Source organism: Coturnix japonica, chromosome 2 (genome assembly GCF_054131305.1).
Source record: "Coturnix japonica strain WE chromosome 2, WE-NBRP24, whole genome shotgun sequence".
NCBI lineage: Eukaryota > Metazoa > Chordata > Aves > Galliformes > Phasianidae > Coturnix > Coturnix japonica.
This window is the reverse complement of record NC_140664.1, coordinates 87,329,054-87,353,323: the sequence shown is the minus strand read 5'-3', so window position 1 is coordinate 87,353,323 and position 24,270 is coordinate 87,329,054. Positions and strand designations below refer to the sequence as shown.

At 37.0% G+C, this 24,270-nt stretch overlaps 1 protein-coding gene across 10 annotated transcripts in view; it reads right to left on the bottom strand.

The window, feature by feature from the left end:
- The window catches only part of SEMA5A (semaphorin 5A), a 318,800-nt gene that overhangs the window by 117,205 nt on the left and 177,325 nt on the right, over window positions 1-24,270 (bottom strand). For all 10 annotated transcript variants that reach the window (XM_032442465.2, XM_015854392.3, XM_015854395.3 and 7 more), the window contains 5 exons: window positions 23,228-23,290; window positions 16,961-17,059; window positions 15,602-15,815; window positions 5,249-5,534; window positions 2,760-2,895 (listed from right to left, as the gene is read on the bottom strand). In XM_032442465.2, the coding sequence (XP_032298356.2) occupies window positions 2,760-2,895; window positions 5,249-5,534; window positions 15,602-15,815; window positions 16,961-17,059; window positions 23,228-23,290 (798 nt within the window). The remainder of the gene's footprint in view (window positions 1-2,759; window positions 2,896-5,248; window positions 5,535-15,601; window positions 15,816-16,960; window positions 17,060-23,227; window positions 23,291-24,270) is intronic.

The window sequence follows — 24,270 nt, the reverse complement described above, 5'->3', positions numbered from 1 at the left end:
CTAAATAAAATCAGCTGCAAAATTCTACCAGTTATTTTTCATCACTGGCATATTATCAATCTGAAATTAAGCTCCAAATACACAACCTTAAAAATAATAATAATAATAATTAAAAAAACTTCAATCAATTATTCCTTAATGAAAGAACCTATGATGAGGCAAGACAGTTAATCAACAGGGAACAACCACTTTATTTATTTTTTTTTTGCTTTGTGAGTACCTCCAATTTCAAGTCAGTGAAAAAATTAAGCAAGTGTGCCAAAGAAGAATTTATCTGAATGTATCAAGCTAGAAAGATTCCAGCTAGAATGCTTATAGTACACTGTCTTTGGTCTTACAATTGAAAATGTCCCCTGTAAAGAGAAAGTAAGCTCTGGAGAAAAACAGTGTTTTTAAGGACTGGGACTTCAATGGTATTCCAGTCTGGAAAATGTTTGATTTAATATAACCCAGGCTTGGAAATACAGCATGTGATGTAACTATCACCACCCAGAAGTAGTCTTCCTTCACAAACACATGCTTCTGTCTCTTAATGCTGAGCAGCTGAATGCTCGGAGGATAAATCAAATTCAGAGACTGCACAAACAGAACTTCAAGTATTTTACCATAACTACACTACAAAAGAAAAGACCTCCTTTTGGGAAAGGAAACAAGTGGTTCAGCCAATGTACATACCCACTCTCCATGCAATATGTATTCTAGAGTACTGTGGAGTCATAAAAAATGGTTATATCTAGCTATGTGCATTAGACTAGCTTCTGGTACATGTCAGCACTGCGTTTATGAAGCCAGAAATCTGACAGAAAGTTCAATTGAATAAAAGATAGCACCTGTGAAAAAAACAGAAGTTTGGCATCGCTAATGATACCTAGAGATCAGTTAACATGAATTGGCTTCAATACTGTGTTGTAAAAGGCCATGTTACAGCTCTTAAAACAAGCGCTGGCCTGCAAAACTGTTCTGTGAGATCTGATACAACCACTGCTGCTCTTCTTGTAAATTTGATAAAGAAAGTACCAGCCATATCATAATCATCCAGACTACCCAAGCAAGGAATTTCAGCACCTCTATGCCTGTACTGGGAGCTAGAGATGAGTACTGGCAGTATAGTACAGACTCAGACTGTTTTTACATTGCCATTAGACAGTCTGTTTCTTTTGCATGTATCATTCGGTATGGGATGCTCCCACAATAATTACTAATGCATTAGTAAAGGTTTTGAAAGCAGAGATGAATGACTTGCACTGGAGTTGCACTTAGAAAGAAGGTAAGATGTATACAAACAAACCTTTCTTCAGGATTCTGCAAAATGCAAGAAGTTATGAACAGATACAGCCTGTTTCTGCAATATGGCTTAATTTAATAGTGTTCTGTCACTTGAAGATAGCACCAAATTCAGACCAAGTAACAAGGCCCAGTCTTGTAATTCAGAGCAAATTTAGTGCCTTATTTTCCTTTGTTTGCATAAATCAGAAAGTAGCTAAAGCTACCTGCAGTCCCTACTGGGTAGTTCTGTTTCATACCTACAAAGATCTCATGACCCTTAACAAGGAGGTGGGGAAGGTTGTTAAATAAGCAGAATTGAATTTCTGAAATCATAGACTGAGATTAGGAGACAGGCCTACAGAGGAGCAGGACAGACCCTGCGGCTCATGGCAACCACACAGAACAGATCTCCATGTGCAGCCATGGGAAGGGTGGCATTGTGAGAGGGAGCCACATGGAGCAGAGGTAGAGGGTGACTACGGAGGAGTGGCAGAGATGAAGTGTTATGGACTGACCACAGCCCCAGTTTGCCTGTTCCCCTGACCTACCCAGGAGAAGAAAGTTGAAGAGAGTGGATGGGGAAATGTGATTTTAGTTCGCTTTCAGTTTCTCGTGGCTAGACTGTCAGTAGTTGGCATTAAATCCAATTATTGTCCTGATTCTGACTCTGTTTAGCCTATGAAGGTAACTAGTGAGTAATCTCCTTGTCTTTGTCTCAACCCACGAATTTTTAACATCACACATTCCTCCCCCTGTCTCACTGAAAAAAGGGAGTAACAGAGTGGCGGTGTGGTGCTTAGCTACCTACCTAGCAGGGCTCATTCACAACAAATGGCTATGTGCTTACCATAAATATTCCTTTCCTTTTGTTAAGAATTTCCACTGACTGACTCTCTTTGAACTAATTAGTTGTATACTGTCAGCCAACTACAGATTACTACAAGACCTGAGGCTGACAGGTTCAAATGAGGAAGACACCATTTCACAAATTATTTTACTCAAACTCCTTACAGGGAAATATATACAATATTGAGTACTCTATTTTTTTTTTTTCCCTCTTTTATTTCCTTTTTTTTTTTTTTTTTTTTTTTTTTTTCCTTTTTCTTTCAAATAGTTTCCTTTCTTGATTGTAATAGCACACACATAGTGTAAAAGAAAATAACAATCTGATTATACTTGAGTCAGGAATTAATGCTGCCTTAACAGATAACTGTGTTCTGTTACTACAGAAAATTGAAGTTCAGCCATTTTTTCCCTCCTACTCTTCAAAGCACATTGCTTTTCAACCCAAATTATTTTGTGAAAAGACAAAATTAAGAATGCTAAAACTGGGGCTCTTAAGCTTTTTTCATTTATTTATTTATTTATTATTTTAAAGACTCATGCTGTAATATACTGGAAAACCAGTCTTAATAGCTATGAACCACACAGCATTCTGAAAAAAAAACCAAAAACAGCATCATACATATCATCCTTCTCAAATGTATGTGTACCTGAAAATTTGGGTTAGGATTGGGATATGGAAGCCAAGCAGAGCGAGAGTTTTCCTGGTACTTGAAAGGTCCATTAAAAGCCTGAGTTATGGCACTCAAGTTGAAAACACAAACTGCTGAGGCTGCTATGCTGTTCCTGCAAAAGAAATGTAAACATTAACTTGGATAACAACATTACAAACTCAATTGGCTTTAAAATAAATAATATCCCCCTTTATTGATGTTCCAGTCCTTCAAGTAATGAACAAAACGGATACGATCAGTAAGGAGATGATATCCCAAGATAAGGATACATGATATGCTGACAACAGACTTAAATTTTTGTTCACCCTTGCCAGTTAGCTCATGTGGGAGAAACTCAGAACTTCCTACAGAGTGCTGTTAGTCTAGTACAAGAAGGCCAGACTTTATTCCCATATGTAATCACACGTATCAAGGACATCATTCTTCTAGTTTCCACATTCAGGACACAATTATTCTTAGGGTTCATTGATGTTTCTTCTAGGCAACCAGTGGCAAAACAAAGAGTCAAGGATTTTCAGCTTATGCTATGTTTCTGGACCCTGTGGAAACCCTGTGTAAAACACCTGAACAAAAATTCCATCTTCCAAATGATGTTTTGCTGAATCCCTGCCCTCTGCCCCACCCCCCCACAAAATAAATAAGTAAATAAATAAATTAAAATTCCAGAAACACATCAAGGTAAAACATCTTGGTCTGAATGCTTTCTAAGATATGCTGTTACAAGAGACTGCAGCCAGGCCATACATACAGTTTCCTGTTCTTCTCTTGGAAATGTGGTAGATTTGACAATAAAGTAACTTTGCACAGTGTAAACAGTATTAAGTCAATGACTAAGAGAGCTCTTAACCTGGAAAACTTTTTCACAATTTGAGATAATGGCATAGTTAATAAAGGTGGCAATAGTATATATTTGCACTGCAGGTAAAACTGCTAACAACTGATCTACATCACATTCTTCTTATTTATTCATTTATTAAAACTATTCCTGTGTTTTACACAAGCCTGCTGTAACAACTCCAAAATGATGGGGAGAAAAAATAACCCCAGGCAATCAATTCTTAACAAAACTTTTCAAAACTGAAAAAGAGGAGTAAGATATATTGATTTAACAGCAGGATGAAAGAACAATTTTCTTATTTATGCTTGTCACTCTTATTTCAGAGAATCTCTGAAACATAAGGTTCCAGGCTAATAATTTTTGCAGAATCAGTTATCAGTGGATTTGATAATACCCTAGCTATATAGATTATCATTAATGGTAGCTAACAAATACTACAACAATACAAAATCTTCTTGAATTTTCTAAGTCTTTAAAAGACAACAAATTGATGACTGTACATTTTCAAATGGCGTGAAAGAAACAAAATCAGCTTTATTATGAAGCAAGAATTATAGTGGACTTAGCAATCAGCCACACATAACCTGTGTAGTTTTTGCTAAGACTCACAATACTTATTGATGGAAACACTTCAGGTCATTCCCCACAGAATGATTCACAGTATATATGCAAAAAATAAGCACTAGTGTAAAATAAATCTGTTGTAATTCTGAAGCTATTGAGAATAATAAAAAGAATGCTTAATGTGGTTTGGTAGTGTCTAATCCTACATCTATGGAAAGGAATGTGGTGGTCTCCCTCATGGGAAACTCCAGTGCTTCTTCATCATCAGGTTTCAGGGCTGAAATCACATGGGGTGTGCAGATAATCTGTGAGAATCATGCAACCTGCTGGAAGTAATCAGAACTCTAAAAAGATTTCAACAATGTTCAAAATTTTATGTATAGTATTTGATGACAGGAACAAATATATTTGAAATGGGAAAATAAGAAAAAAAGAAAAATCAGTTGTAGTTAATTGCTGTTTGAATAGTAATCCGTGTTGAACAAGGCAGGATGCTAAACTACTAAGTAAAAAGAAAGTAGCAGCAAAGATTCAAAGGCTGTCTGCTTTCATGTCGCAAAGGTAGTCTTACACTTACAGATTCACACTCAAGGATGATGGCAGCCTGGGTCAAGTGAACACTTATGGTAAATCTGCATCACATCAATTTTATGATATTATAATTATAAAATATTTATTTCATAAATACACAATGTATTTAGGCTCAGAAAATAATGTGTAAAAAGTGTTTGTAAGAATGAATGAAATAGCCTTAAAACGTACAAAAAAAGATGACAGAGTAGCCTTAAGATATATGAACAGGATGGCATAATAGTCTTAAAACACAGTTGCCTCCTTGAGGTAACGAAATATTAAGAACTGTACCTTCTTTCATGTCCACCTTCAGCAGTTCCTACGGGAAGCACTTGGTGCTGAGATCTGTTCATAAGACTAGTAAACAGTAGTTTGAAATTATTGTGTTCACTTGGCAAATACAGAACAGAAGCTTTAGGTTGCTTTTTTTTTTTTTTTTTTTTTTTTAATAAGTAGTAAATTATATGTATATATCATGGAATTTACTTACACATTAGTGGTAAAAATCCCATAGATCAAGTCCAATTCTGGCAGGAAGAAAGTGCTCTGCAGTTCATTATAGTAAAATGGAATTTCTCCAGGACGAGAGCAGTTCAGCCGAGCTTTCATGAAGGTAGTCCAGGTATCCTCCAGCACAAACTTGCCACCAATATCATTTTTGCACACTCGAGCAGCACGAGAGAAAACTGTTTTGCCACAGTCATGTTCCACTGCATTTTCTCGGAAGAAGAAGTAGGTGAAATTCCCAATGTCATAAGATGACACAAAATTGGGTTCTGAAAATAACAAAATAAAAGATTATTTACTGTCTACCAGTGGTAGATGGAGTCATAAGGTCATGAAAGTTTATCAGCAGCCATTACTTTTCAAAAAACATACCTTTTATTATCCTTGCGGGGAACTAGCTGTTTCATGGCCCTTTTACATTGGCTAGATGGACTCTGCTCTGAGTGTCTGTGGCACGCAACTGTGGTGGGCAGCCTTGGCCCAGCTCACTGTTCTCTACCTTCAATGGCATCATCGAATCTTTCCTCTCCACCATGCTGGTATAGTTTATTCTTACTGTGTAACTACTTTAAAATTTCACATTAAACTCTGTTTTTGCTTTGCCACCAAGCCACTCTGGGTTACCAGAATAATGGATGGTTACTACTAATTGTGACTAAGAATATATTCAGTGGCTTTAATGGGAAGAAAGAGAATTCTAAGTGGCCAAAACATTATGTGAAGCACTCCCAGTTAGAATAACTAATTACTGTGAAGATGTTTATAACCTGTAGGAATAACATTGATATGAAATGCATTCAGAATGTTTCAAAAATCTGTATCAGTCTTGCATGAAACTATTTTAAATATGCAGTGATAATCATAGCACTTGTGTAAACAAAAACTAGCATTCATGTTCCAAAGATTAAAAGTTGAGAAATACCCTATAATCTGCAGACACCTGTGCATATACTGTACTGATTATGAAGTGATGAAAACATGACCAGCACTTGAAACTTGTGAAAACTGTATTATCTTAGAGCTACCTTGGGGAATTCTGTGGATCTGGAGGAATTATCATGTCAGGCTTTTTTTTTTTTTTTTTTTTTTAAATTTCAATTTTTCTTAGGGAAAAAGGAACTAAATCACTTCAAAGCTTCCAGGGAAAAATGACATTCCTGTCTAGGAATATTAAGTCTATAAGTTTCCCAATACTCTGCCGTGTACTGTTATTTGTTGCCATGGAGGACTTGATACAAAGGTTTTTAATACAGGAGAGGAAATTATTTTTATTTCCTGCTGAATTTGCAGGAACAAATTTCCATTTGTTCTGAAAGAGTAAATGCATTCTTCTGTGAATGATAACAAATGCATAGCATTCTGGTATGTCACAGGGTACAGATAATATGGATCAAGGTGAGACTGTCAATCTGTAATAAAGTCATGACTATTGTAAATGTGAGTTTATCAGCATGGCATGATAAAGTTTGCCAATGTACAACATCGAGCAACGCTACACAGATATGTGAGTCCAGGTACTGTAACACTGCAGTGCCAGTTACTGCTGCCTCTGGCTGAACACTGATGCAGCATACTGTTTCTGAAGCTTGCTTACACAGTGCAAAGCCCAGGAATCTCTGTAGCTACCTTCTTAAAGTAGCATGACTCTGTCCAGCAAGGACTTCTGTCCACAGACTCTTGTAAGTTATCACAAAAATATGATCTAACCACGCAAAGTCAACATAGTGTTTCAGTCAGAAATAATCTAATTATTTTTCCAAAGGTTAAGGACAAACCTACACAGTCCCTGTTCTTAACAAAAAAAACACTTACTAAGAAGGGGCAATGTTTCCTGTTAGATTATTTTCTATATCAGCCCGCTCATTAATTGCAGAGACCAAAGAGACCAATCCTATACTCATTGTCTTCAAGCTGATGCAGACTTCTAGTGTATGGCGTAGCTATGGCACTGCCATGGAGTGCACACTGACGCTGCACTCTGGAGAACAGCATCTTTGCAGCACAAAAGCAGGGGTGTGCTGCACATTTGAGAAGGCAACAAGAGGTCATACCACAGAGTTAGGGGCCCTAGAGGGAAATTCTACATGAAGTGCCTCTTGGCAAAAGTGCCTAAAGCAAACTTCTCCTTGAGTCATGTCCAGGTTTTGAACAGGAAAAAGCAGCTGGAGTGGTTCAAAACAAGCCTGGGAAGCAAGTCAACAATCAAGCAATATGTATGATATTGTATGATCAGGGCTAAGTATTATTTCCTGGTCTTGGCAAGAGAGCTATGATTTCCACTGAGTAACGACCACTAACATTTCAATGAGATGCGTTCAGAGACCCAATCAAAAGAGAATTGAACTCTAGAAATTTGAAAAGAAATCTGAAATGATAGGTTTGATCCAAATGCAGACCACATATGTATACTTAGTACTGCAAAGACATATATATACACATGCATACATAATATTCAAAATCTTAAAAATCCAAATGCTGGTCTAGTGCTGAATTATATCTATCTTCACTGGATCAACAAATCACACTCTCATACTGATGGTCTCAAGAGATCCATTTGGCCTCTAAAGATTCACCTGACTCAAAATATTCCTATTCGGCAAAATAATCAATGGTATTAAATTCTAGGAACATGCATTTGGTGGTATTTTTTGAGGTGAGTTTGGTATCTTTTATTGTTTGTTTTAGTTAGGTTGGTCATTTGTTTGTTTTTGAGTTGTTTTTTGTTGTTGTTTTTTTTTAACAAGATTCGATTTGCCACTAAAAATGCTGTAAAAATGGGAGATAACAGCAAGAATTTAAGCTCCAAATGTGCTAGTCCTTTCTTTTTTCTTTCACCTTACTAACATAATTAATGAAGTACATTTCTTATTTGCATTTTACCATCTCAGTACTTCTTTTGTAATTACATTAATTTAGCATAACTCTCTGCAGCTGTTGGAAAACTCTAGAGATCTTGCATTAGGCTGACCCAGGCATTGCTTCTCAAGAATGCTTAAGGACAAATCTTAATCCTAGAGTAAGTTTTTCCTTTAGTGTTAAACTCCCTCAAACTAATACATAACTTGGAGTCATCAGAATTATAAGCTCACATGGTAAAATGGAAAACGTTAAATACCTGAATAAAACTGGTGGAAAGCACTGCTTATTAGCAGCTCTGTTTATCATAGTCATATAGGAGATGTGCTTAAAATACTAGTCTAGTCTGTTGTAGCATAGCTGACTCCTGGTCTATTTTGACTATCTTTTTTTTTTCTCCTCAGTGCCTCAATTCTCCATGTTTGTTTTTAATACTCTTCTCCGTTAATTCAGTTGAAGGTTTTATGGGCAGAGAAGAGCAAGGACTACAAAATATAGTGAAAACATGTATGTCAGTCAGTTGTTTTCCCAATCTTCTCTTAAACTGCTGATAGTTTTTATAATAGAGTCTAGTGCAATCAAAAAAGTGAATGCAGACATTAGACACGATATTCTCTAATAATTTCTGAAATATAATAATCAATTTCCTCAAAAATAGTTTTCAAATATTATATTACAAAAGTCCTTCTATTAGCTGTTGTTTATTCCAAATAAATCTCCTTCATTTTCAAGGTAAAGTGTTCCTACAGCCTAACATTTTGTAATTTATTACATCATTTTCTTGATGCAAATGTATTGGTTGCAAACTTAGTGATAGAAATCATTCTCTACACTCATCTAGTAACTACTGAAGTCCTTGAGAGTCCAATGTGAATTTCACTAGACTTTTAGTTGCCCGCATTCACTGGATAGGTACCCTGCAGAATAAGATATTGGGAAAGTGGGGAAACGAGCAAAAATACAGATCACCACCAAAATTCTCTCAAAACCTCTGGAGCTATATGGACCTATCAGTAAAACGCAGAAGTTTGGATGCTTACTTAAAATGCCAAACATTTTGATTGCCATTTCTCCATTTCTTAAATTCTTGTTTTTTTGGGTTTTTTTGTTTGTTTGTTTGTTTTTTGTTTTTTTCACCCTGATTTGGCTTTTCATGAAAGGTGTCAATCAGTCTTTTCTTGCCAACTTGGGCTTCTTTACAGTTTTTTTTTTTCCTTTTTTTTTTTTTTTTTTCTCCTTAATGCAGAGGAAATCAGTTTCCTTTCATGATCATCTGCTTTGCTTTCCACTGTAAGGCCTTATATGTCTGCTACTGAAATTCTATTTCTGCCTCCAGTATTTCTGTCCTTCTCCTTTCTTTGGAGAATTCTGTTTTTTACATGTTCTTGTTTCTCCAAGTTCATCAAGACCATCTCTATTTCTCTCCTTTCCTGAGTGAGATGTATTTCAGTTCTAATTTCTTGCATTCTCTCTTGCTTATTGGATACTACAGTTTTCTGAATGATGCAGGGCTGGGCACAGATAACCTGTTTGCCTTTCTTTCTTCTTAGTTTAGCCAGTGTGAGTAGATATGAGCAGCCTAGGTGAGATATAAAAGAATAGGCTCTGCCTTCAGTAGCTTCCTAGACTTTTCATAAATATAAGAGGGCTGTTGCTGCTTCACCTAGAATCACAGAGTTGCTCAGAATAGAAAAGACCTTAAAGATCATCAAGTCCAACCGTAATCTAACCATGCCACCCTAAGTAACAATCCTCTGCTAAATCATGTCCCTGAGCATAAAATCCAAATGGTTTTTAAACACATCCAGGGAAGGTGACTCAACCACCTCGCCGGGGAGCCTATTCCAGTGCTCAACAAACCTTTCTGTAAAGAAGTTTTTCCTCATATCCAACCTAAACCTCCCCTGGCACAACTTGAGTCCATTTCCCCTCATCTTGTCACCAGCAAGAAGAGACCAGCCCCACTGTCACTGCAATCCCCTTTCAGGTATTGGAGGAGAGCAATAAAGTCTCCCCTCAGCCTCCTCTTCCCCAGACTACACAGCTCCAGCCCCCTCAGTTGCTGATCATAGAGCACATTCTCCAAGCCCTAGGTTGAATAAGAAGTACAAAACCCACCTCTGTGGGAAGTATTATCTGAGTGAGGAAGTGCCATGAAAGTGCCTTGTGGTAACTTAGTGTGCCTAGGACAAAGGAGGTCAGGGGAGGTGTCTTCATCCTGTGTGAGCATCCCACTCCCCTACTTTATCATTGCCATCTGGGGGAAGATATGCAGCTTTGAAAGGAAAAACAGAACAATTACTCAAATTTTGCCTCTGGTATCAGCTCCAGAGGAGAATCCTAAGGATGGTTTCAAAACAGTAGAAATTTTCATTCTATTTTAGGATACCGGAAAAAAGAAAGATACACACAAAGGATCAGAATCAACTGTATATGTGACAGAATCAAGGAAAAGTCATTATTTGGTAGCATATGTTTTGAATATTTTCAATCTAGTCTCCTGTCTGTAAGCTAAAGAACAAGCTGCACGAATCAACTGGATTTGAGTTACATAAAATATTGCATAATAAGAAAAGCTGTTTCAGGTAATTACAAGGCTTTTCACTATAAACAAAAAAAAAACAGCCTTGAATTATTGTACTCATTTCCATTAATGCTTTGAAGCAAAAGTGAAAGGATTATTTTTGTTCTTAGCGCATAATATCATTCCACATATCCTTCTAATACCAAGAGTTACAATAATAGTGCAAAAATAATAATGAGGATGGAATCAAAGCTGCACCCCTCTAACCAGCAATCTGTGAGAATTTTGCCTTTGCTGTTACTTGTGAAGACTAAATTAAGACTAAATTAAAACTAGAATAGGAAACTTTCTATTAAGCAAAACACTAAAAAATGTATCATAGAAGAACTTTTTTCAGAGCATCTAATATCCAAACAGTAAGTGGGAAAAATGATAATACTGTGTCAGCAGAGTAGAAAAACCCAAACATTCGTATGTGCTTCTCAGCTGGAAATGCTTATAATCTGCGTAATATTTTATTTTCTTTCTGTTTTGGGGCCACATATGATATTAGATCTCATTTAAATCATCTGTAGTTGACCCACTGATGAAATGGCTAGGCATTTAGCTCAAGTTTTGTATTTACTTAACATGTTCCAAGAGCATATATCGCAATATGTTTGGGAAAAAAGAAAACAACTACAATGTATTACAAGACAGTTAGAGACCAAAACAGTTTGAATATGCAAATTTAAGCCAAGTCCAGTAGCAAAGGCTGAAACTAAATGTCCCACTGTTCTGCTCCATGATTTAACAATGGAAGGGACTGGGTTATCATAAGCTTCCTTAGTCTGTTTTCCCCTTTTATGGGCTAAGGGAAGGAAGGAGACACTGTAGACTAAAGTTTCATAATGAGACATCAAATCAAACTTCATTGATTTGAGGAGGTGAAATGAAAGTAGAAATATATTTACTAATTGTAAATGTTGTACTACCAGAAAAGCAGTGGAGGCTTTTCATTGTCAATCTGAACTCACTGAAGTTTGTGGACTTCAAGTATAATTCTTCCATTTATCTCTACACTCCTGACCAAATGATGGTGAATTCTGCCCCTGCTGCACTTTGTTGATCAACCCTACATTGAGCTCAATTAGAAACACTCTGTAGCAGTAAGGTCAGTATATGATTTAAAAAACATATTATGTTGTGATTATAAATAGACTCAAGCAAACAGCACGCAAGCAGTAAATCAAGTTGTCCCTTTTTACTTAATGAAAGATCTAATGTATTTGCTGTCAATTAACAATGTCCAAAGCAGACTACTAAGGAAGACTATTGCTTTTATGAAACATTACTAAGGTGATTTTAAAATGGTCTAGAAACACACGGCTCTTTACTGACCTGAACAGTGGGCTGAATCTCAAGGCCTCGCTGATCACTTTGGTTAGGAGAAGAAATAAACTGTCTGCTTTAGATTTAACGCTCAATATGTGCTATTTGACCTCAAGTCATTTCTCTCAAGCACAGAAATACTTGAATATAGACTTAGAGAGAAAGAGGAATGAAAGTAGGCAGCAGAACGTGTCTTAAAGAATAAAATGCAGGTAAGCAGCCTTTCTATCTTCTTCAGTTGTTTGCCCCTCTCTATACATACTCACGTGAGTATCTCCAAGAACTACTTTTTTTTTTTTTTTTTTGTCTACATGGGAAAATACAAAGCCAAAATCATGAGAGGAAGGGGTGGTTTCTCCATTCAGAAGTTCTATATTAACTGTCCTGCAGCAAGCTGGGTACCAGGTGGTGATAGTACTAGTTTGTTACATTTGCCACTTGCATTTAATGTCTACAGGAGCAGCAGGAAGACAAACAAATTCTATGAGCAGAGCATGAATTTATTTTTGTGGAAAAAAAAGGGAATTCCTGAGGTAATAAATTGTAACCAGTGAACATATTCAGGCATAATCAAGACCTGAATATGTACTCCTCTTAATTTTAGAAGGCAGAAAATTCAAAAACTGCCTCCAGATGTTTCTTCCCTCTTTCACTAAAGAATACAAGACTGTTTACATGTGAAAATGTTCCAGAAAATGAAAAACATTTAGGAATCAGGCAGGCATCTAACATTTGGTCAAGTGCTCTGCCTGCTATTTGAAACTGACAGTACAGACAAAACTCATCTGATTCAAATTTCAGACTTCTGGCAGTAGTGACTGTCTATATTGTTCTCTATCACTTTTGAAGGGTCTTGGAAAATGGAAGAGGTCCCTGAAGACTGGAGGAAAGTCAGCGTCATGCCAGTCTTCAAAAAGAGCATGAAGGATGATCTAGGAATTGCAGGGTGGTTAGCCTCACCTCCATCTTTGGGAAGGTGACAGAAAAAACTTGTTCTGGATGCCATCTCCAAGCAATTGGAAGAAAAGTTTAGCAGGAGTAGTCATTGTGGATTCACAAAGGCTACCAGTTTAGGAGCCAGCCTGGAGAGAGCAGAGGATGCTGTGTACCTAGACTTCAGCAAAGCTTTTGACTGTCTCTCAGAGGATCCTTGTAATGAAGCTTAGAAACTGAGACAGTGAGGTATACTGAGAACTGCCTGACTGGCAGAGCTCAGAGGCCAGTTATCAATGGTGGAGACTCTGGTTAGAGGCCTGTAGCTAGCAATGTTCCCCAGGGATCAGTACTAGGTCCCGTCTTCCTCAATATCTTCATCAGTGACACAAATGAAGGGACAGAGTGCACTCCCAGCAAGCTTACTGGTGACACAAATCTGAGAGGAGTGGCTGAAACATCAGAAGGCTCTGCTACCATTCAGGAAGACCTAAGCAGGCAAGAGAGTTAGGTGGAGAGGAACCTGATCAGCAAAAGGAAGTGTAGAGTCTTGTACCCAGAGAGGAATAACTGCATCCATCAGTACAGGCTGAACTTCTCTGCAGAAGGTCCTTAGTGTGCTGGTGGACAACAGTTTGGCAATGAGCAAGCAGTGAGCCCTTGGAGCATGGTAGAACCCCAAAAAAGGAAAGATGTGGAGCTTTTGGAGAAGCTCCAGAGGAGTACCAGAAAGATGATCATAGGGCTAGAACATCTCCCCTATAGAGACAGGCTGAAGGAGCTGTGCTTATTCAGCATGGAAAAGAGAAGCCTGCAGGGAGATCTCGTTGTGGCCTTCCAGTATTTAAAGGGAGTTTAAACATGAGAGAAAACAACTTTTTACATGAATAGACAGTGATAGGGCAAGGGGGGAGGGGCGGGGGGGGGGAGCGGTTTAAACTAAGGGAAAGGAGATTTAGAAAGTTTTTCACTGGATGGTGAGATGCTGGAACAGGCTGCCCAGAGAGGTTGTGGATGCCCTGTCTCTGAAAGTGTTTAAGGCCAGTTTGGATGGGGCCCTGGACAATCTGATCTAGTACTTGATCTAGCAGTTGAAAACCTGGCCTATGGCAGGGGGCTTGGAACGTGATGATCCTTGAGTTCCCTTCCAACCCAAGCCATCTATGATTCTCTGATTTTTTACAGTACTGCTATCACACCCAGAGATAGTTTGAACTGCTGCAATGTAATATGTATAGTAGCAAATCTAAGTGAAAAGAAGCATCACACCTCTGAAGGAAGCATGAATGTAACAGAAAAATATACTTTGACTAGGAAATTTAAATCCATAAGTGCACATGAGTATACCCTAAAAAGGCTGAATTTGACTAAGTGTCAGCTAATACTGCTGAGCAAGATTTGACTATGAAGCTTCCATTCCAGTTGATAAAACTGCCTGACTTTTCTTACAGGATTATTTATGTTACTCTCTCACTGAAAGCATCAAATCCTTCATTACAACTCAAGTGCTCAAAACCTAATGCAGTTTTTTGACACTGTGTCACACATGCATGGGCAAATTGACATAAAGGCAGATGAATCTGCAACTCCAGAAGACATTTCCTTTCCACTCCTCTTTATGCAGGAAACCGAGATGCTTTCAGCCTTTTATAGGATTTGCTTGAATTGGCTCCAATTACAAAACTAATCTTGTTCTTTCTCCCCAAAGATAAAGTCACACTTTCCTGACAAGTTAATTCCAAACAGTTTTGAGGCAGAAGAATGAATTATAAAAGAGAATGTATAGGTATGGTAGAAGCTTTTAGGAGGCAAAATGTAAATAGGGAGAATCTGATTAATTGGAACATTTTTCATAGGAAGTGGTGGGAATTTCACTGTGCCCTTTGGCATAAAACATCCAGTTAAACTGAAAACTCAGAGTGAAGAATGTTTTGCCTTTGACAGAAGCATCCAGGTGTGGCACAGCAATTAGCTTCAGTATCAAGGCTGTGTGGACAAATGCTGCCTGAAATGAGATACCTGTACAATGAGTTCATTTTTCATCTCATATTTCTTTTGCCCTGCTATAATTCTGTTATGTTTTATGCAGTTTGGTCTTCTTTTGTTAATTAATACTTTGTGATGAACATCTTTGAATCAGGAATCATTGCTGCAATATTATTTTTATTATTTGTGCAGCACATACAACAAGAAGTTTCAAAATCAGCTATAATAAGCTTCAAAAACTTCAGTTTACCACCTAGGCAGCTTGTAAACAAAACTGTTTCCACTTTTTAAGGCTGGGACTTGCAGAGAAAGTTAGGGAAATTCAGTCAATTCTAAACTATTTTCTGCCTTCAGGTCCTGAAGGACTTAACAGAGCAATGTCCAAGGCAAGCCACAGCCCTTGGCCAGTGAAGCTTTGCTATGTAAGTTCACCCGAGATATATGGTACAGATCATTCTTACATCTGCAAACACGATATTTAAGTGGATATCTACAAACAGCTATACTAATTACGTGCTATAATAACTATACAAGTATATTAAATACTGCATTATGCAAAATAATTTTAAAACCAGAACTGCATTACTCTTAAAACACCCAAATTCTCATGAATCAGGAGAACATGGGTTAAAAAGCAGACTGGTCTCATGGTTTATCAGTACTCACCATTCAGCCACTTGGAGTTGTACTGTGCAGTGCGGAGAGGAGGAAGGGCTCCCAGACTGCGATAAATGGCAGGATCCCTTCCTGGAAAATCCATGGCTGTAGCAGCATATAATTCCCCACTGGAAGTGAGCAGTGCAGTGGAGTTGTGTTGGGGACTATAAGGACAACGAGCCATGCCACTGATTTGATCATGTATCTCTGTCAAGTTATTTAACTGTAAGACAGTAAGAAAAAGGGATTAAAATGACCTGAAAATTATAATCTCAGCCATGCTGTATCAATCTGAGCAAACTTATCATAAACATGAATTAGCTGTTTTGTTATTGCACAACAGTAATGAGTTAGCCTGTACATCCACCTGAAAGTGTCTCATACAGATTTCATTGCACTATTGTTGGACCTTGCTTGTGCACTTTTGGTAGGCAAAGCATGCAAATTAACCATTAGCCATCATACCTAAAATGTTTTACATTGGGAACAACTAGAAAATATTTCTATATAGAGATTGTTATTGTGACAAACAGATATGATTGTCAGGTTCATCTAAAGTATTCACTGTAACAACTGATTAAATAGCAAAAAAATCCTACTGTTCTGTTGGTGAGTTCTAGGAAAAAAATCTCACATGAAAATTATATTTTTTTTAAAAGTGAGCTCATCTTTCTGACTTAGTAGCACTAATACTTCCAGCAATAAATCAAAGTGTGATTCTAATAAGTTATTTGAAAATAAAGGTACAATAAGTTTAAAAATAATAAATGTGACAAGGGGTTTTTGGTCAGTTTTTCTTTATATTTCAATGCCTCTCCCCGCGTGAAATATATAGCCCACTTAGTCCAACCTCTGATGTTTTGATATTTTTTTTTATATGAGCATTATTGATTCTTTATGGACTCATTCTCTTTGACACACAAATTACTGTTTTGTTTTTGTTGTTGTTGTGTGGGGGTTGTGTTGTTTTTTTTTCTCTGAGAAACAGGATGATTTCTCAACAATAATTTCTCACCAGGCAGAAAACGGTGCACGCACTTGTCTTCTTCATAAATACACATGCACAGTATGAAGCTACTCAATCATGTTTTACAACTAAACCTGTTGACAACAATCACATTTGAGAAAATGGCAGAAGTCTTAGAAATATCAAAGACTCACAAAATTTGGCATGTGGGAGGAACTGAGCTCTGAAAAGAGATTACGGGTTAACTCTCTGCTTTGCCCGAACACTAATCAAATCAGCTTTTATGTACCAGCTCACTAACCAATTCGCAAACAGCATGAAATCAACAACTTGCTCTGCTTACTAACCAGCAGTCTCCAAACATGGACTCGAGTTTATGGGACAAAACATTTAATTCATACCGTCCGATTCGTGCAAATAGGAGTGAAAGCATTGGTTCCACAGGTAAAGAGATGGTTGCCTCCAACAAGAAGCACTCGAATATAGTTCTGGCATTCCTCCTGTCACGTAGGAAAAAAAAAAAAAAGAATAAAATCAGTGTTCATGCATACTCAGTGTGTTGGCAATCATCAGTATAAATGTCCTAATGACAATGTAGACATCCATCAATCTTTGTGAAAGGATCCAAACAATATCACAGTAGAGCTCTTCAATATCAAAGACTTCTGAGTGTGAAGGAAGTCAGAATTAAAAACAGGTTTCCAATAAGAACAGTGTGTTCTAAAGTATATAAATAAAATCACTGAGATGCCTAGACACAGATTTGTCACTCCTAGCTACATAATTTGCGTGGCATGTTTTATTAGAAGCATCTACATTTTGATTAATATGAAGTTTCTCATGGAAACCTTCACAATTTCATTATTGCAATACACACACACTGACCCTGAAAAATAATTTATATATATATTTCTTTTTTTTTCCACATTAGAATGTGCAAATGCTTTAGAAGCCAGAAATCAACAGCAATTTCTAATGCTTATTTAGATAGAGAAAGATACTAAGCAACTCCTGAAACCATATGTAGGAAGGATTCAAACATTATTTCTGAAGAAATGAATAGATAGGAACTATCTATTAAAACAAAGAAAATCAACAACAACAAAATGTGTACAGAATCCTTCTGTTTGAGCACTTGGCTCAAATGCTTTCTAGCATTCATTCACAAGAAACAGATACCAAGGAAAATCATGCAAGTACATCCATGTACTGGTAATGGGGCAGAAGTCTCATTATCTGGGCCATGGTTCTATTAAACATGTTGCTTGTTTGTCTTGCAAACCTTTAGTCTGATAGAAACAAAATATAAACATGTGTAGACTGAGCAACCACAAAATAGACTGTGAAGCAAGATGGACAAAAATACTTTTAAATTCTCTGAAATTAATGCTTAGAATTTATTATCTATACTTTTCCTTATGAAAAATAAAAAAAAAAAACAAAACAGAAAATTCCAAAAATGCACATACAAAAGAAAATGCATCCATCTCTCATGAAAATGTAGCTCTCAGAACCTTCTGTTTGAGCCTTAAATGTGATTGTCAAATATTTTAAAACTAAGATCAAATTCCCAGCAGATACAAAAACAGTGTCTTTATCTTAAATTTACCAAGATCATCATCTGAATATCCATTCAAACAAACAGAAGCTGATATGCCACAATCATACAACAGAGTCTGGAACTGCAGTAAGTCTTTTTAAAAAGCAATTATCTGGGCTGTTTCCTTGATGTCCAGGGAATTTCATATAAATAAACACAGTATTTTATTCTTTGGACTGTTTCCATCCTGCCTTTTGCTGCAAGCCTGGAATGTAAGTGTAGGAAAAAATAAGTGGGTTCTGACATTATAACCCATCCAACCTCTTCATATTCTAGAGCTCTCTGAAATAGTGCCATTGCCAAATTACTTGCATGCTCATCACCCACTCCTTCTGTTCAAAAATAATGTAATTTTTTAAAACTCCGACATTCCTGGGATTCAAAAGATTCTTCTCTTTAATGTCCCCAAGTCTTGTGCTAACTTTGTAACAAACAAGAGTGCAACAGTGCAAATAAGATATCTCATATCTATTTTTTGTTGGCTACATAGTATAACAAAATCAAAGCTGGAAAAAAAAAAAAAAAAAGTCTTCTTTAATTGGCTATTTTCTTCATACAGCTAATTGAAAATAAGGCAACTAAAAAACAATAGTTATTAATAAAACAATCACCACTCAAAAACACAAAGAAAAGGGACTCTTATCAAGCCAGTTCAATTGCTCAGAGTCACCTTTATAGCTCTGGAGTCAAGCTTTCATTTCCAGATCTGCAAAAAATTGAACACAAAAAATTTTAAAACCAAAAGTGTATGTAGCTTTATTCTACATTTCTTGATGTCTTTGCCATGTATTCTCTTACTATCCCAATCTTTCCAAGAAAACAAAGCAAAACAAAACAAAAACATTTAGCATTTACTGTCTACCTTTATATCAGCACACCTAAAACAAAGCACATCTATTTGAAAGAATTCAGTGGCCGAGCAGGCCAGGTAACTATTTAATTTTAATACTAGCTTGTCAGTTCAAGGATGACCTGGCTATGGTCACTTATCCAACTTCAGCAATGTTTGTTGCACTGGCTAACATTTTGAATACACTAGTGTTTATAGTTTTCATACTTCTATAGTAAGCTCAGAAGCTAATACAAACAGATGTTATAATACAGAAGTGCCATTTAAAACTGACAAATTTATTCTCTTCACCATGGCATTTTAGCCTTAAATGCTAACGCATGATGATTACAAGGACATTGGTTTGCCTGGCTCACTCCAGGAGTTATTTTAAGCAACTGTTTAAATTGGTGGATAAATGTACAAAGTCTCAGTAACAAACATCAGACTTCAAAAGTCAAGTGTGCATTACACTGTCAGATGTGATGGATGTCCCTATATATTTGCCTCCCCATCTCTTTCCTATCATTGGCTCCTAAAGTATAAACCTCAGAACAACATCTACTGCTAACAGCTGGGGGCAAAAATTCCATGCAACTTTTTTCACAATAACAAGAACAAAGTTTCATTTAACTAACTATTATCTCAAAACTGCTAGAGTTGCTTTAGGGCTCAAAGCTGGCTTCTGATTTCAGAGCATGCCATCAGCAAACTTTTATCTTTGCTGCCTGAACTTATTGCCCCTTTAGTGGTCTCTGGTCAGCAGAGCTTCAAGAGAAACAAAGATTTGAATGAAAAATTACTCACAACCATCCTTGTAATCCTCATCTCTCCCTTACCACAGTCTGGGCTGGCCATATGTATTTTGTCTCTAGTCTTTCCTGTCCTTTTCTGCAGTCACACATGTCTCTGCCCTGAAATCTGAAGTCGCTCTCACAAGTTTCATGGAATCAAAACACCCAGTAGCTCCACATCTGGGGCTGGATCTATTTATACAGCAACAATCAAAGAAACAGCAATTGGAATTGTCTCTCCCAGGGGATTTCCTCTGAAGAAGTGCATCTCATTGTAGTACTGGACTGAATTTCTCTTTGTTGTTGTTTTTTGTTTGTTTGTTTTTTCCCCAAGTGAAGGCTTGAAGGCTGCTGTGGTTGGACCAGGAAAAGCAGTGAGCCACAAATCAGATGTTCTCCTCATTTGTATGCATACAGAGAGTATGGCTTTTAAGCATATCCTCTGTCATGAACTCCTCTTAGCTTTGGGCATAAGGTAGTAAAATAAAAACATCATCAGGTTATCCTTTCTCTGGCCTTGAGTTTATTCTTTGATTTTCACCTCAAGCACACCAGTGAAGGTAAGAGACTTGAAAAGTTCAAAGACAAAGAACACAATAGATAGATAGATAGATAGATAGATAGATAGATAGATAGATAGATAGATGAATAATTTTTTTAAAGCCCAATCTTGACAATAAGCAAAGAACTATTTCTTCCTAGGACTATCTTTGGTTGTAATGAAATCTAAGATCAGCATTTATCATTCTAGTTGTTGAAACAGGAAAGAGGTTACAGATCCAAATCAAATAATGTGTCTTTACCTAGATAGTAATGATACTAAGGAATAATCATAGAATCAAATGAAATGAAATGAAATGAAATGAAAGAGACCTTGAAGATCATCTAGTTTCAGCTCCACTACTGGGGGCAGGAACATCTTATACTAGATCAAGTTGCCCAAACACTTTACAGTTGAACACTGTGTTCAGTGTACAATAGTATATGTGCAATTCTAATGAAGTCACGTATGGTGTTCAAATGGCCTTGAATGCCTTTAGGGATGGGACGTCCACAATTTCTCTGGCCAACCTGTTTCAGTGTGTCACCACCTTCTAGAGTCTCTGAGTAAAGAACTTCTTCCCTATATCTAATCTTTCCTGTTAGCCCTCTTACTGAAATTTCAGAGGCCTTTATTAGAATAGCATATATACTATTGTTCAGAGAAGATATAACTTCACTTATACAACAGAGTGTGATGAACATGAATGAAAATCTGGATGAATGCACTACACTTAAGTACATTTCACAGGTGCTGAGTGCTTCTCTGAGCAAAAAAAATATTTAATAGCATGCTTCAGCAATGTTGAACTGAGTGTGCATATCAAACCACAAACAGATCTGTCAACATGGAATTCAAAATACACTACTACGTCCTTAAATATACCATTACTTTCATCCATCATGTTAGATTACAGTCACTGCAGACACTGTGACTTTCAGAGCTGAATGCTATTTTCATGGTTTTAAATTCCAAAAATCACTGTAAAACAGAGGTATAAACTTTTAGTTACACATTGTATTCCTACTGTGATAGTTTCTACTCTGTGCACACTTTGATCCGTGCCATCTGTCATATTATATTGTCACTTGGGCATGTTCTCTACCTTCACTATTGTCACTTGAAAGTTAAGGCTGAAGGCTTGAGGGATACATTTCATGAGAAAACACAAAAATTATGTGTAGAAATAACAACTCACAAAATCAAACATATGCTTAAAATATGAGGTCCCCAAAGTTCTTACTTTTCTCTCCATGAGCTAACAAGTAAGCTGCATCCTCATCTATCATCTATTTCTGCCATGAAAGCCTTCATACAAGTTAGAAATTTTTAAATAAAATCTTGCCTGTTCCTTTTCTCTAGCTATTAATAACTGCCACACAGACCTAGTAAATCTCACGTGTTAATGGCTAGTTATCAGCAGCTTCTAAATACATGTTTCCAAGACTGGGATGACAAAAAAGGGAAAGGAGTATAATAAAAAAGCAATACCATCTCTAGCGCCTCTTCTCAATGTTATAAACTCATATCTACAGAGAAAGATGATCTTCTGTACAGACAATAATCTTCCATGCATGAAGATTTACACTGCATATTCCCTATACCCACTTTTTTTTTTATTTCCTGGCAATTCTATTTCTATCCTCATGGTATAGCATTGGCCACGCTCCAGTTGTGAGACCATTTTTCTTCTTCAAACTGAAGAGAAAATGGATGCACAAAGGCTACAATGCAACATTATTTTCCAAACCTTACTAAGAGAAGCTGGAAATGAAATATATTGCTTGATGGGAGAAGTTACAGGTCACTGATTATAAACACATTACCATGCAGATCCATTCTTTACTAGAAAGCTAGAGGATATGAACATTTTGAATACATTCTTCAAGCTTGTGGGATTGGGATGTTTTGCTTTGTTGGGAGTTTTTGTCTTGTTATGCTTCTTTATGACTTTTGCCAATTAATCTCATAGGCTGATATGTTCTACCAAATGTGAGTTCTGAAAATAAGCACATTCTTCTGCTGTTACTGCTCTTGATGTACTTCTGTTTTTCCCTTGCCTTTTAACTGTCTTGCCACCATCGTTTCCATTGCATTGAAGCCACTATTCAGCTCTGCACATTCTCTGATTGTAGTCTGCTAATTTGTGTGGATAAGCTCACTGAGGCACTCAACATCTTGTGATGTGATAGTTGTGCACAGAGCATGGCTTGTCTTTGATATCACTGTCACTACTGCTGAAACACACGATCTACTTCCTCACTGTGTTCACATCCACTGTTTGTCCTCCATAAACATTCAGCAAGAATGTCAGAGAGTGTGATTTTTCCACATGGAGAACTTTGGTGGCACACCTTTGCATCATCTGCACGTCCATGTCATACACCATTTTGTCAGACTGCCCCTCTGCTGCCATCTGTCATGCAGCAACAACTCACAGTGGAATTTTGTAGCAAAGATTCAGCCACTACTGCCATAACACCAACAAGTGCCTGTAATATCATAGGTCAAATTGATAAAATAGGAGGCATTACTTTCAGAGCAGCCCTCATAAACTGAAGACTTTCCAAAGCACATAGAGAGTTATTTGAAATTTACAGCACTGAGTATGATGTGAAAACACAGGTCATTACACACAATATATTATAGAATCAATACAATGAATTGTTAGAAACTCAGTTATTTTTATCATTTCATCACAGCACTCACTGTAGCTCGCACTCCACGCCTCCCTATATTGTTCTTTATTTCTTTGCTCATACATCAGTGTCATACTTTTTTTCTACAAGTCTCATCAGAAAGAAATGGGAGACATAACAACTGCATAAGGCAGATATTCATACATTGAATTATACCAGCTATTAAAATACAAATTTTGTTAAAGCAGAACGGTCTCATGCTTACCTTTGATTTTCCTTTACTGTAGCAGGCTCTTTTAGTAGCTTCATCACATTGCCACTCCACTGCCTGAAAACAACAGAAATTAGTTAGAAATGCAGGGAATACAGAAATATACAACTCAGTTATCTAAGCCTATGCTTGAGGTATACTGACAAGTAACCATGGGTGGTTCTAGCCATAATCATCTTATAAGCTTTTTCTCCTTAGAAATGTAGTTCTGCTCTTAGTGGTTTTTCAGTTTTTTAAGCCAAAGTGAAACTGGCTTTTCCCATGATTCACGATACCTACAGCTATAGCAGAAATAACCACAATCACATTTGATGCTGTTTAGCCCCTTTTGTATCAGTCTTACTCAGCTTAGCACAGGGAAGGGCTGACTCTTCCTCCCAAGCAGAGGTGGATGGCATCATGCTGAGGTCAGCTCTGCTGAGAGACCTTCTGTGTCAGAAAGGGTGCACTGCTGCTGTTTTTGCAGATTTTCTCTCAAGCATGAAATGGATATTTTATTTTTTCAAGGTGTGACTGTAGCAGTAATTGGAGGAGCTAAAACTTCAGTTTAAGGAAAAGAGCAACAAGCAGACATCCACAGAACAGTGAAATGGAGCACCACAAAGCAGAAGTGATTTGTCCTAATTTTTGAACCTTCTGCTTCAACAGACTTATGTCAGGAATTTAAGTCTAGGCTGCATTATGGCTCTTTCACTGCCTGAGTTAATTCCAATTATTTACATATTTAACATTCAACAGCTATGACTTACAAACTCTACCGCTCAGTGGAGCAGATCCTGGGCTTGGTGTGTATGTGCTAATACATGCACACATTTGAATGCCTGTGTATGCTGTGCAGTCAGAGTGCATTTTAAATCTCTATGCTTGCTTTCACATCAACAACGCACATCCACCTGTTCTCTTGATAAAAATGTCACAAAGCATTTTACATTTTACCAGGAAGAAATGAGATTACTAAACTAAACACTGCTGCTTAATTGTTGAAACCACAGGTTTTGTTTTGTTTTGTTTTGTTTTTTTTCCAATTTTCTTTACCA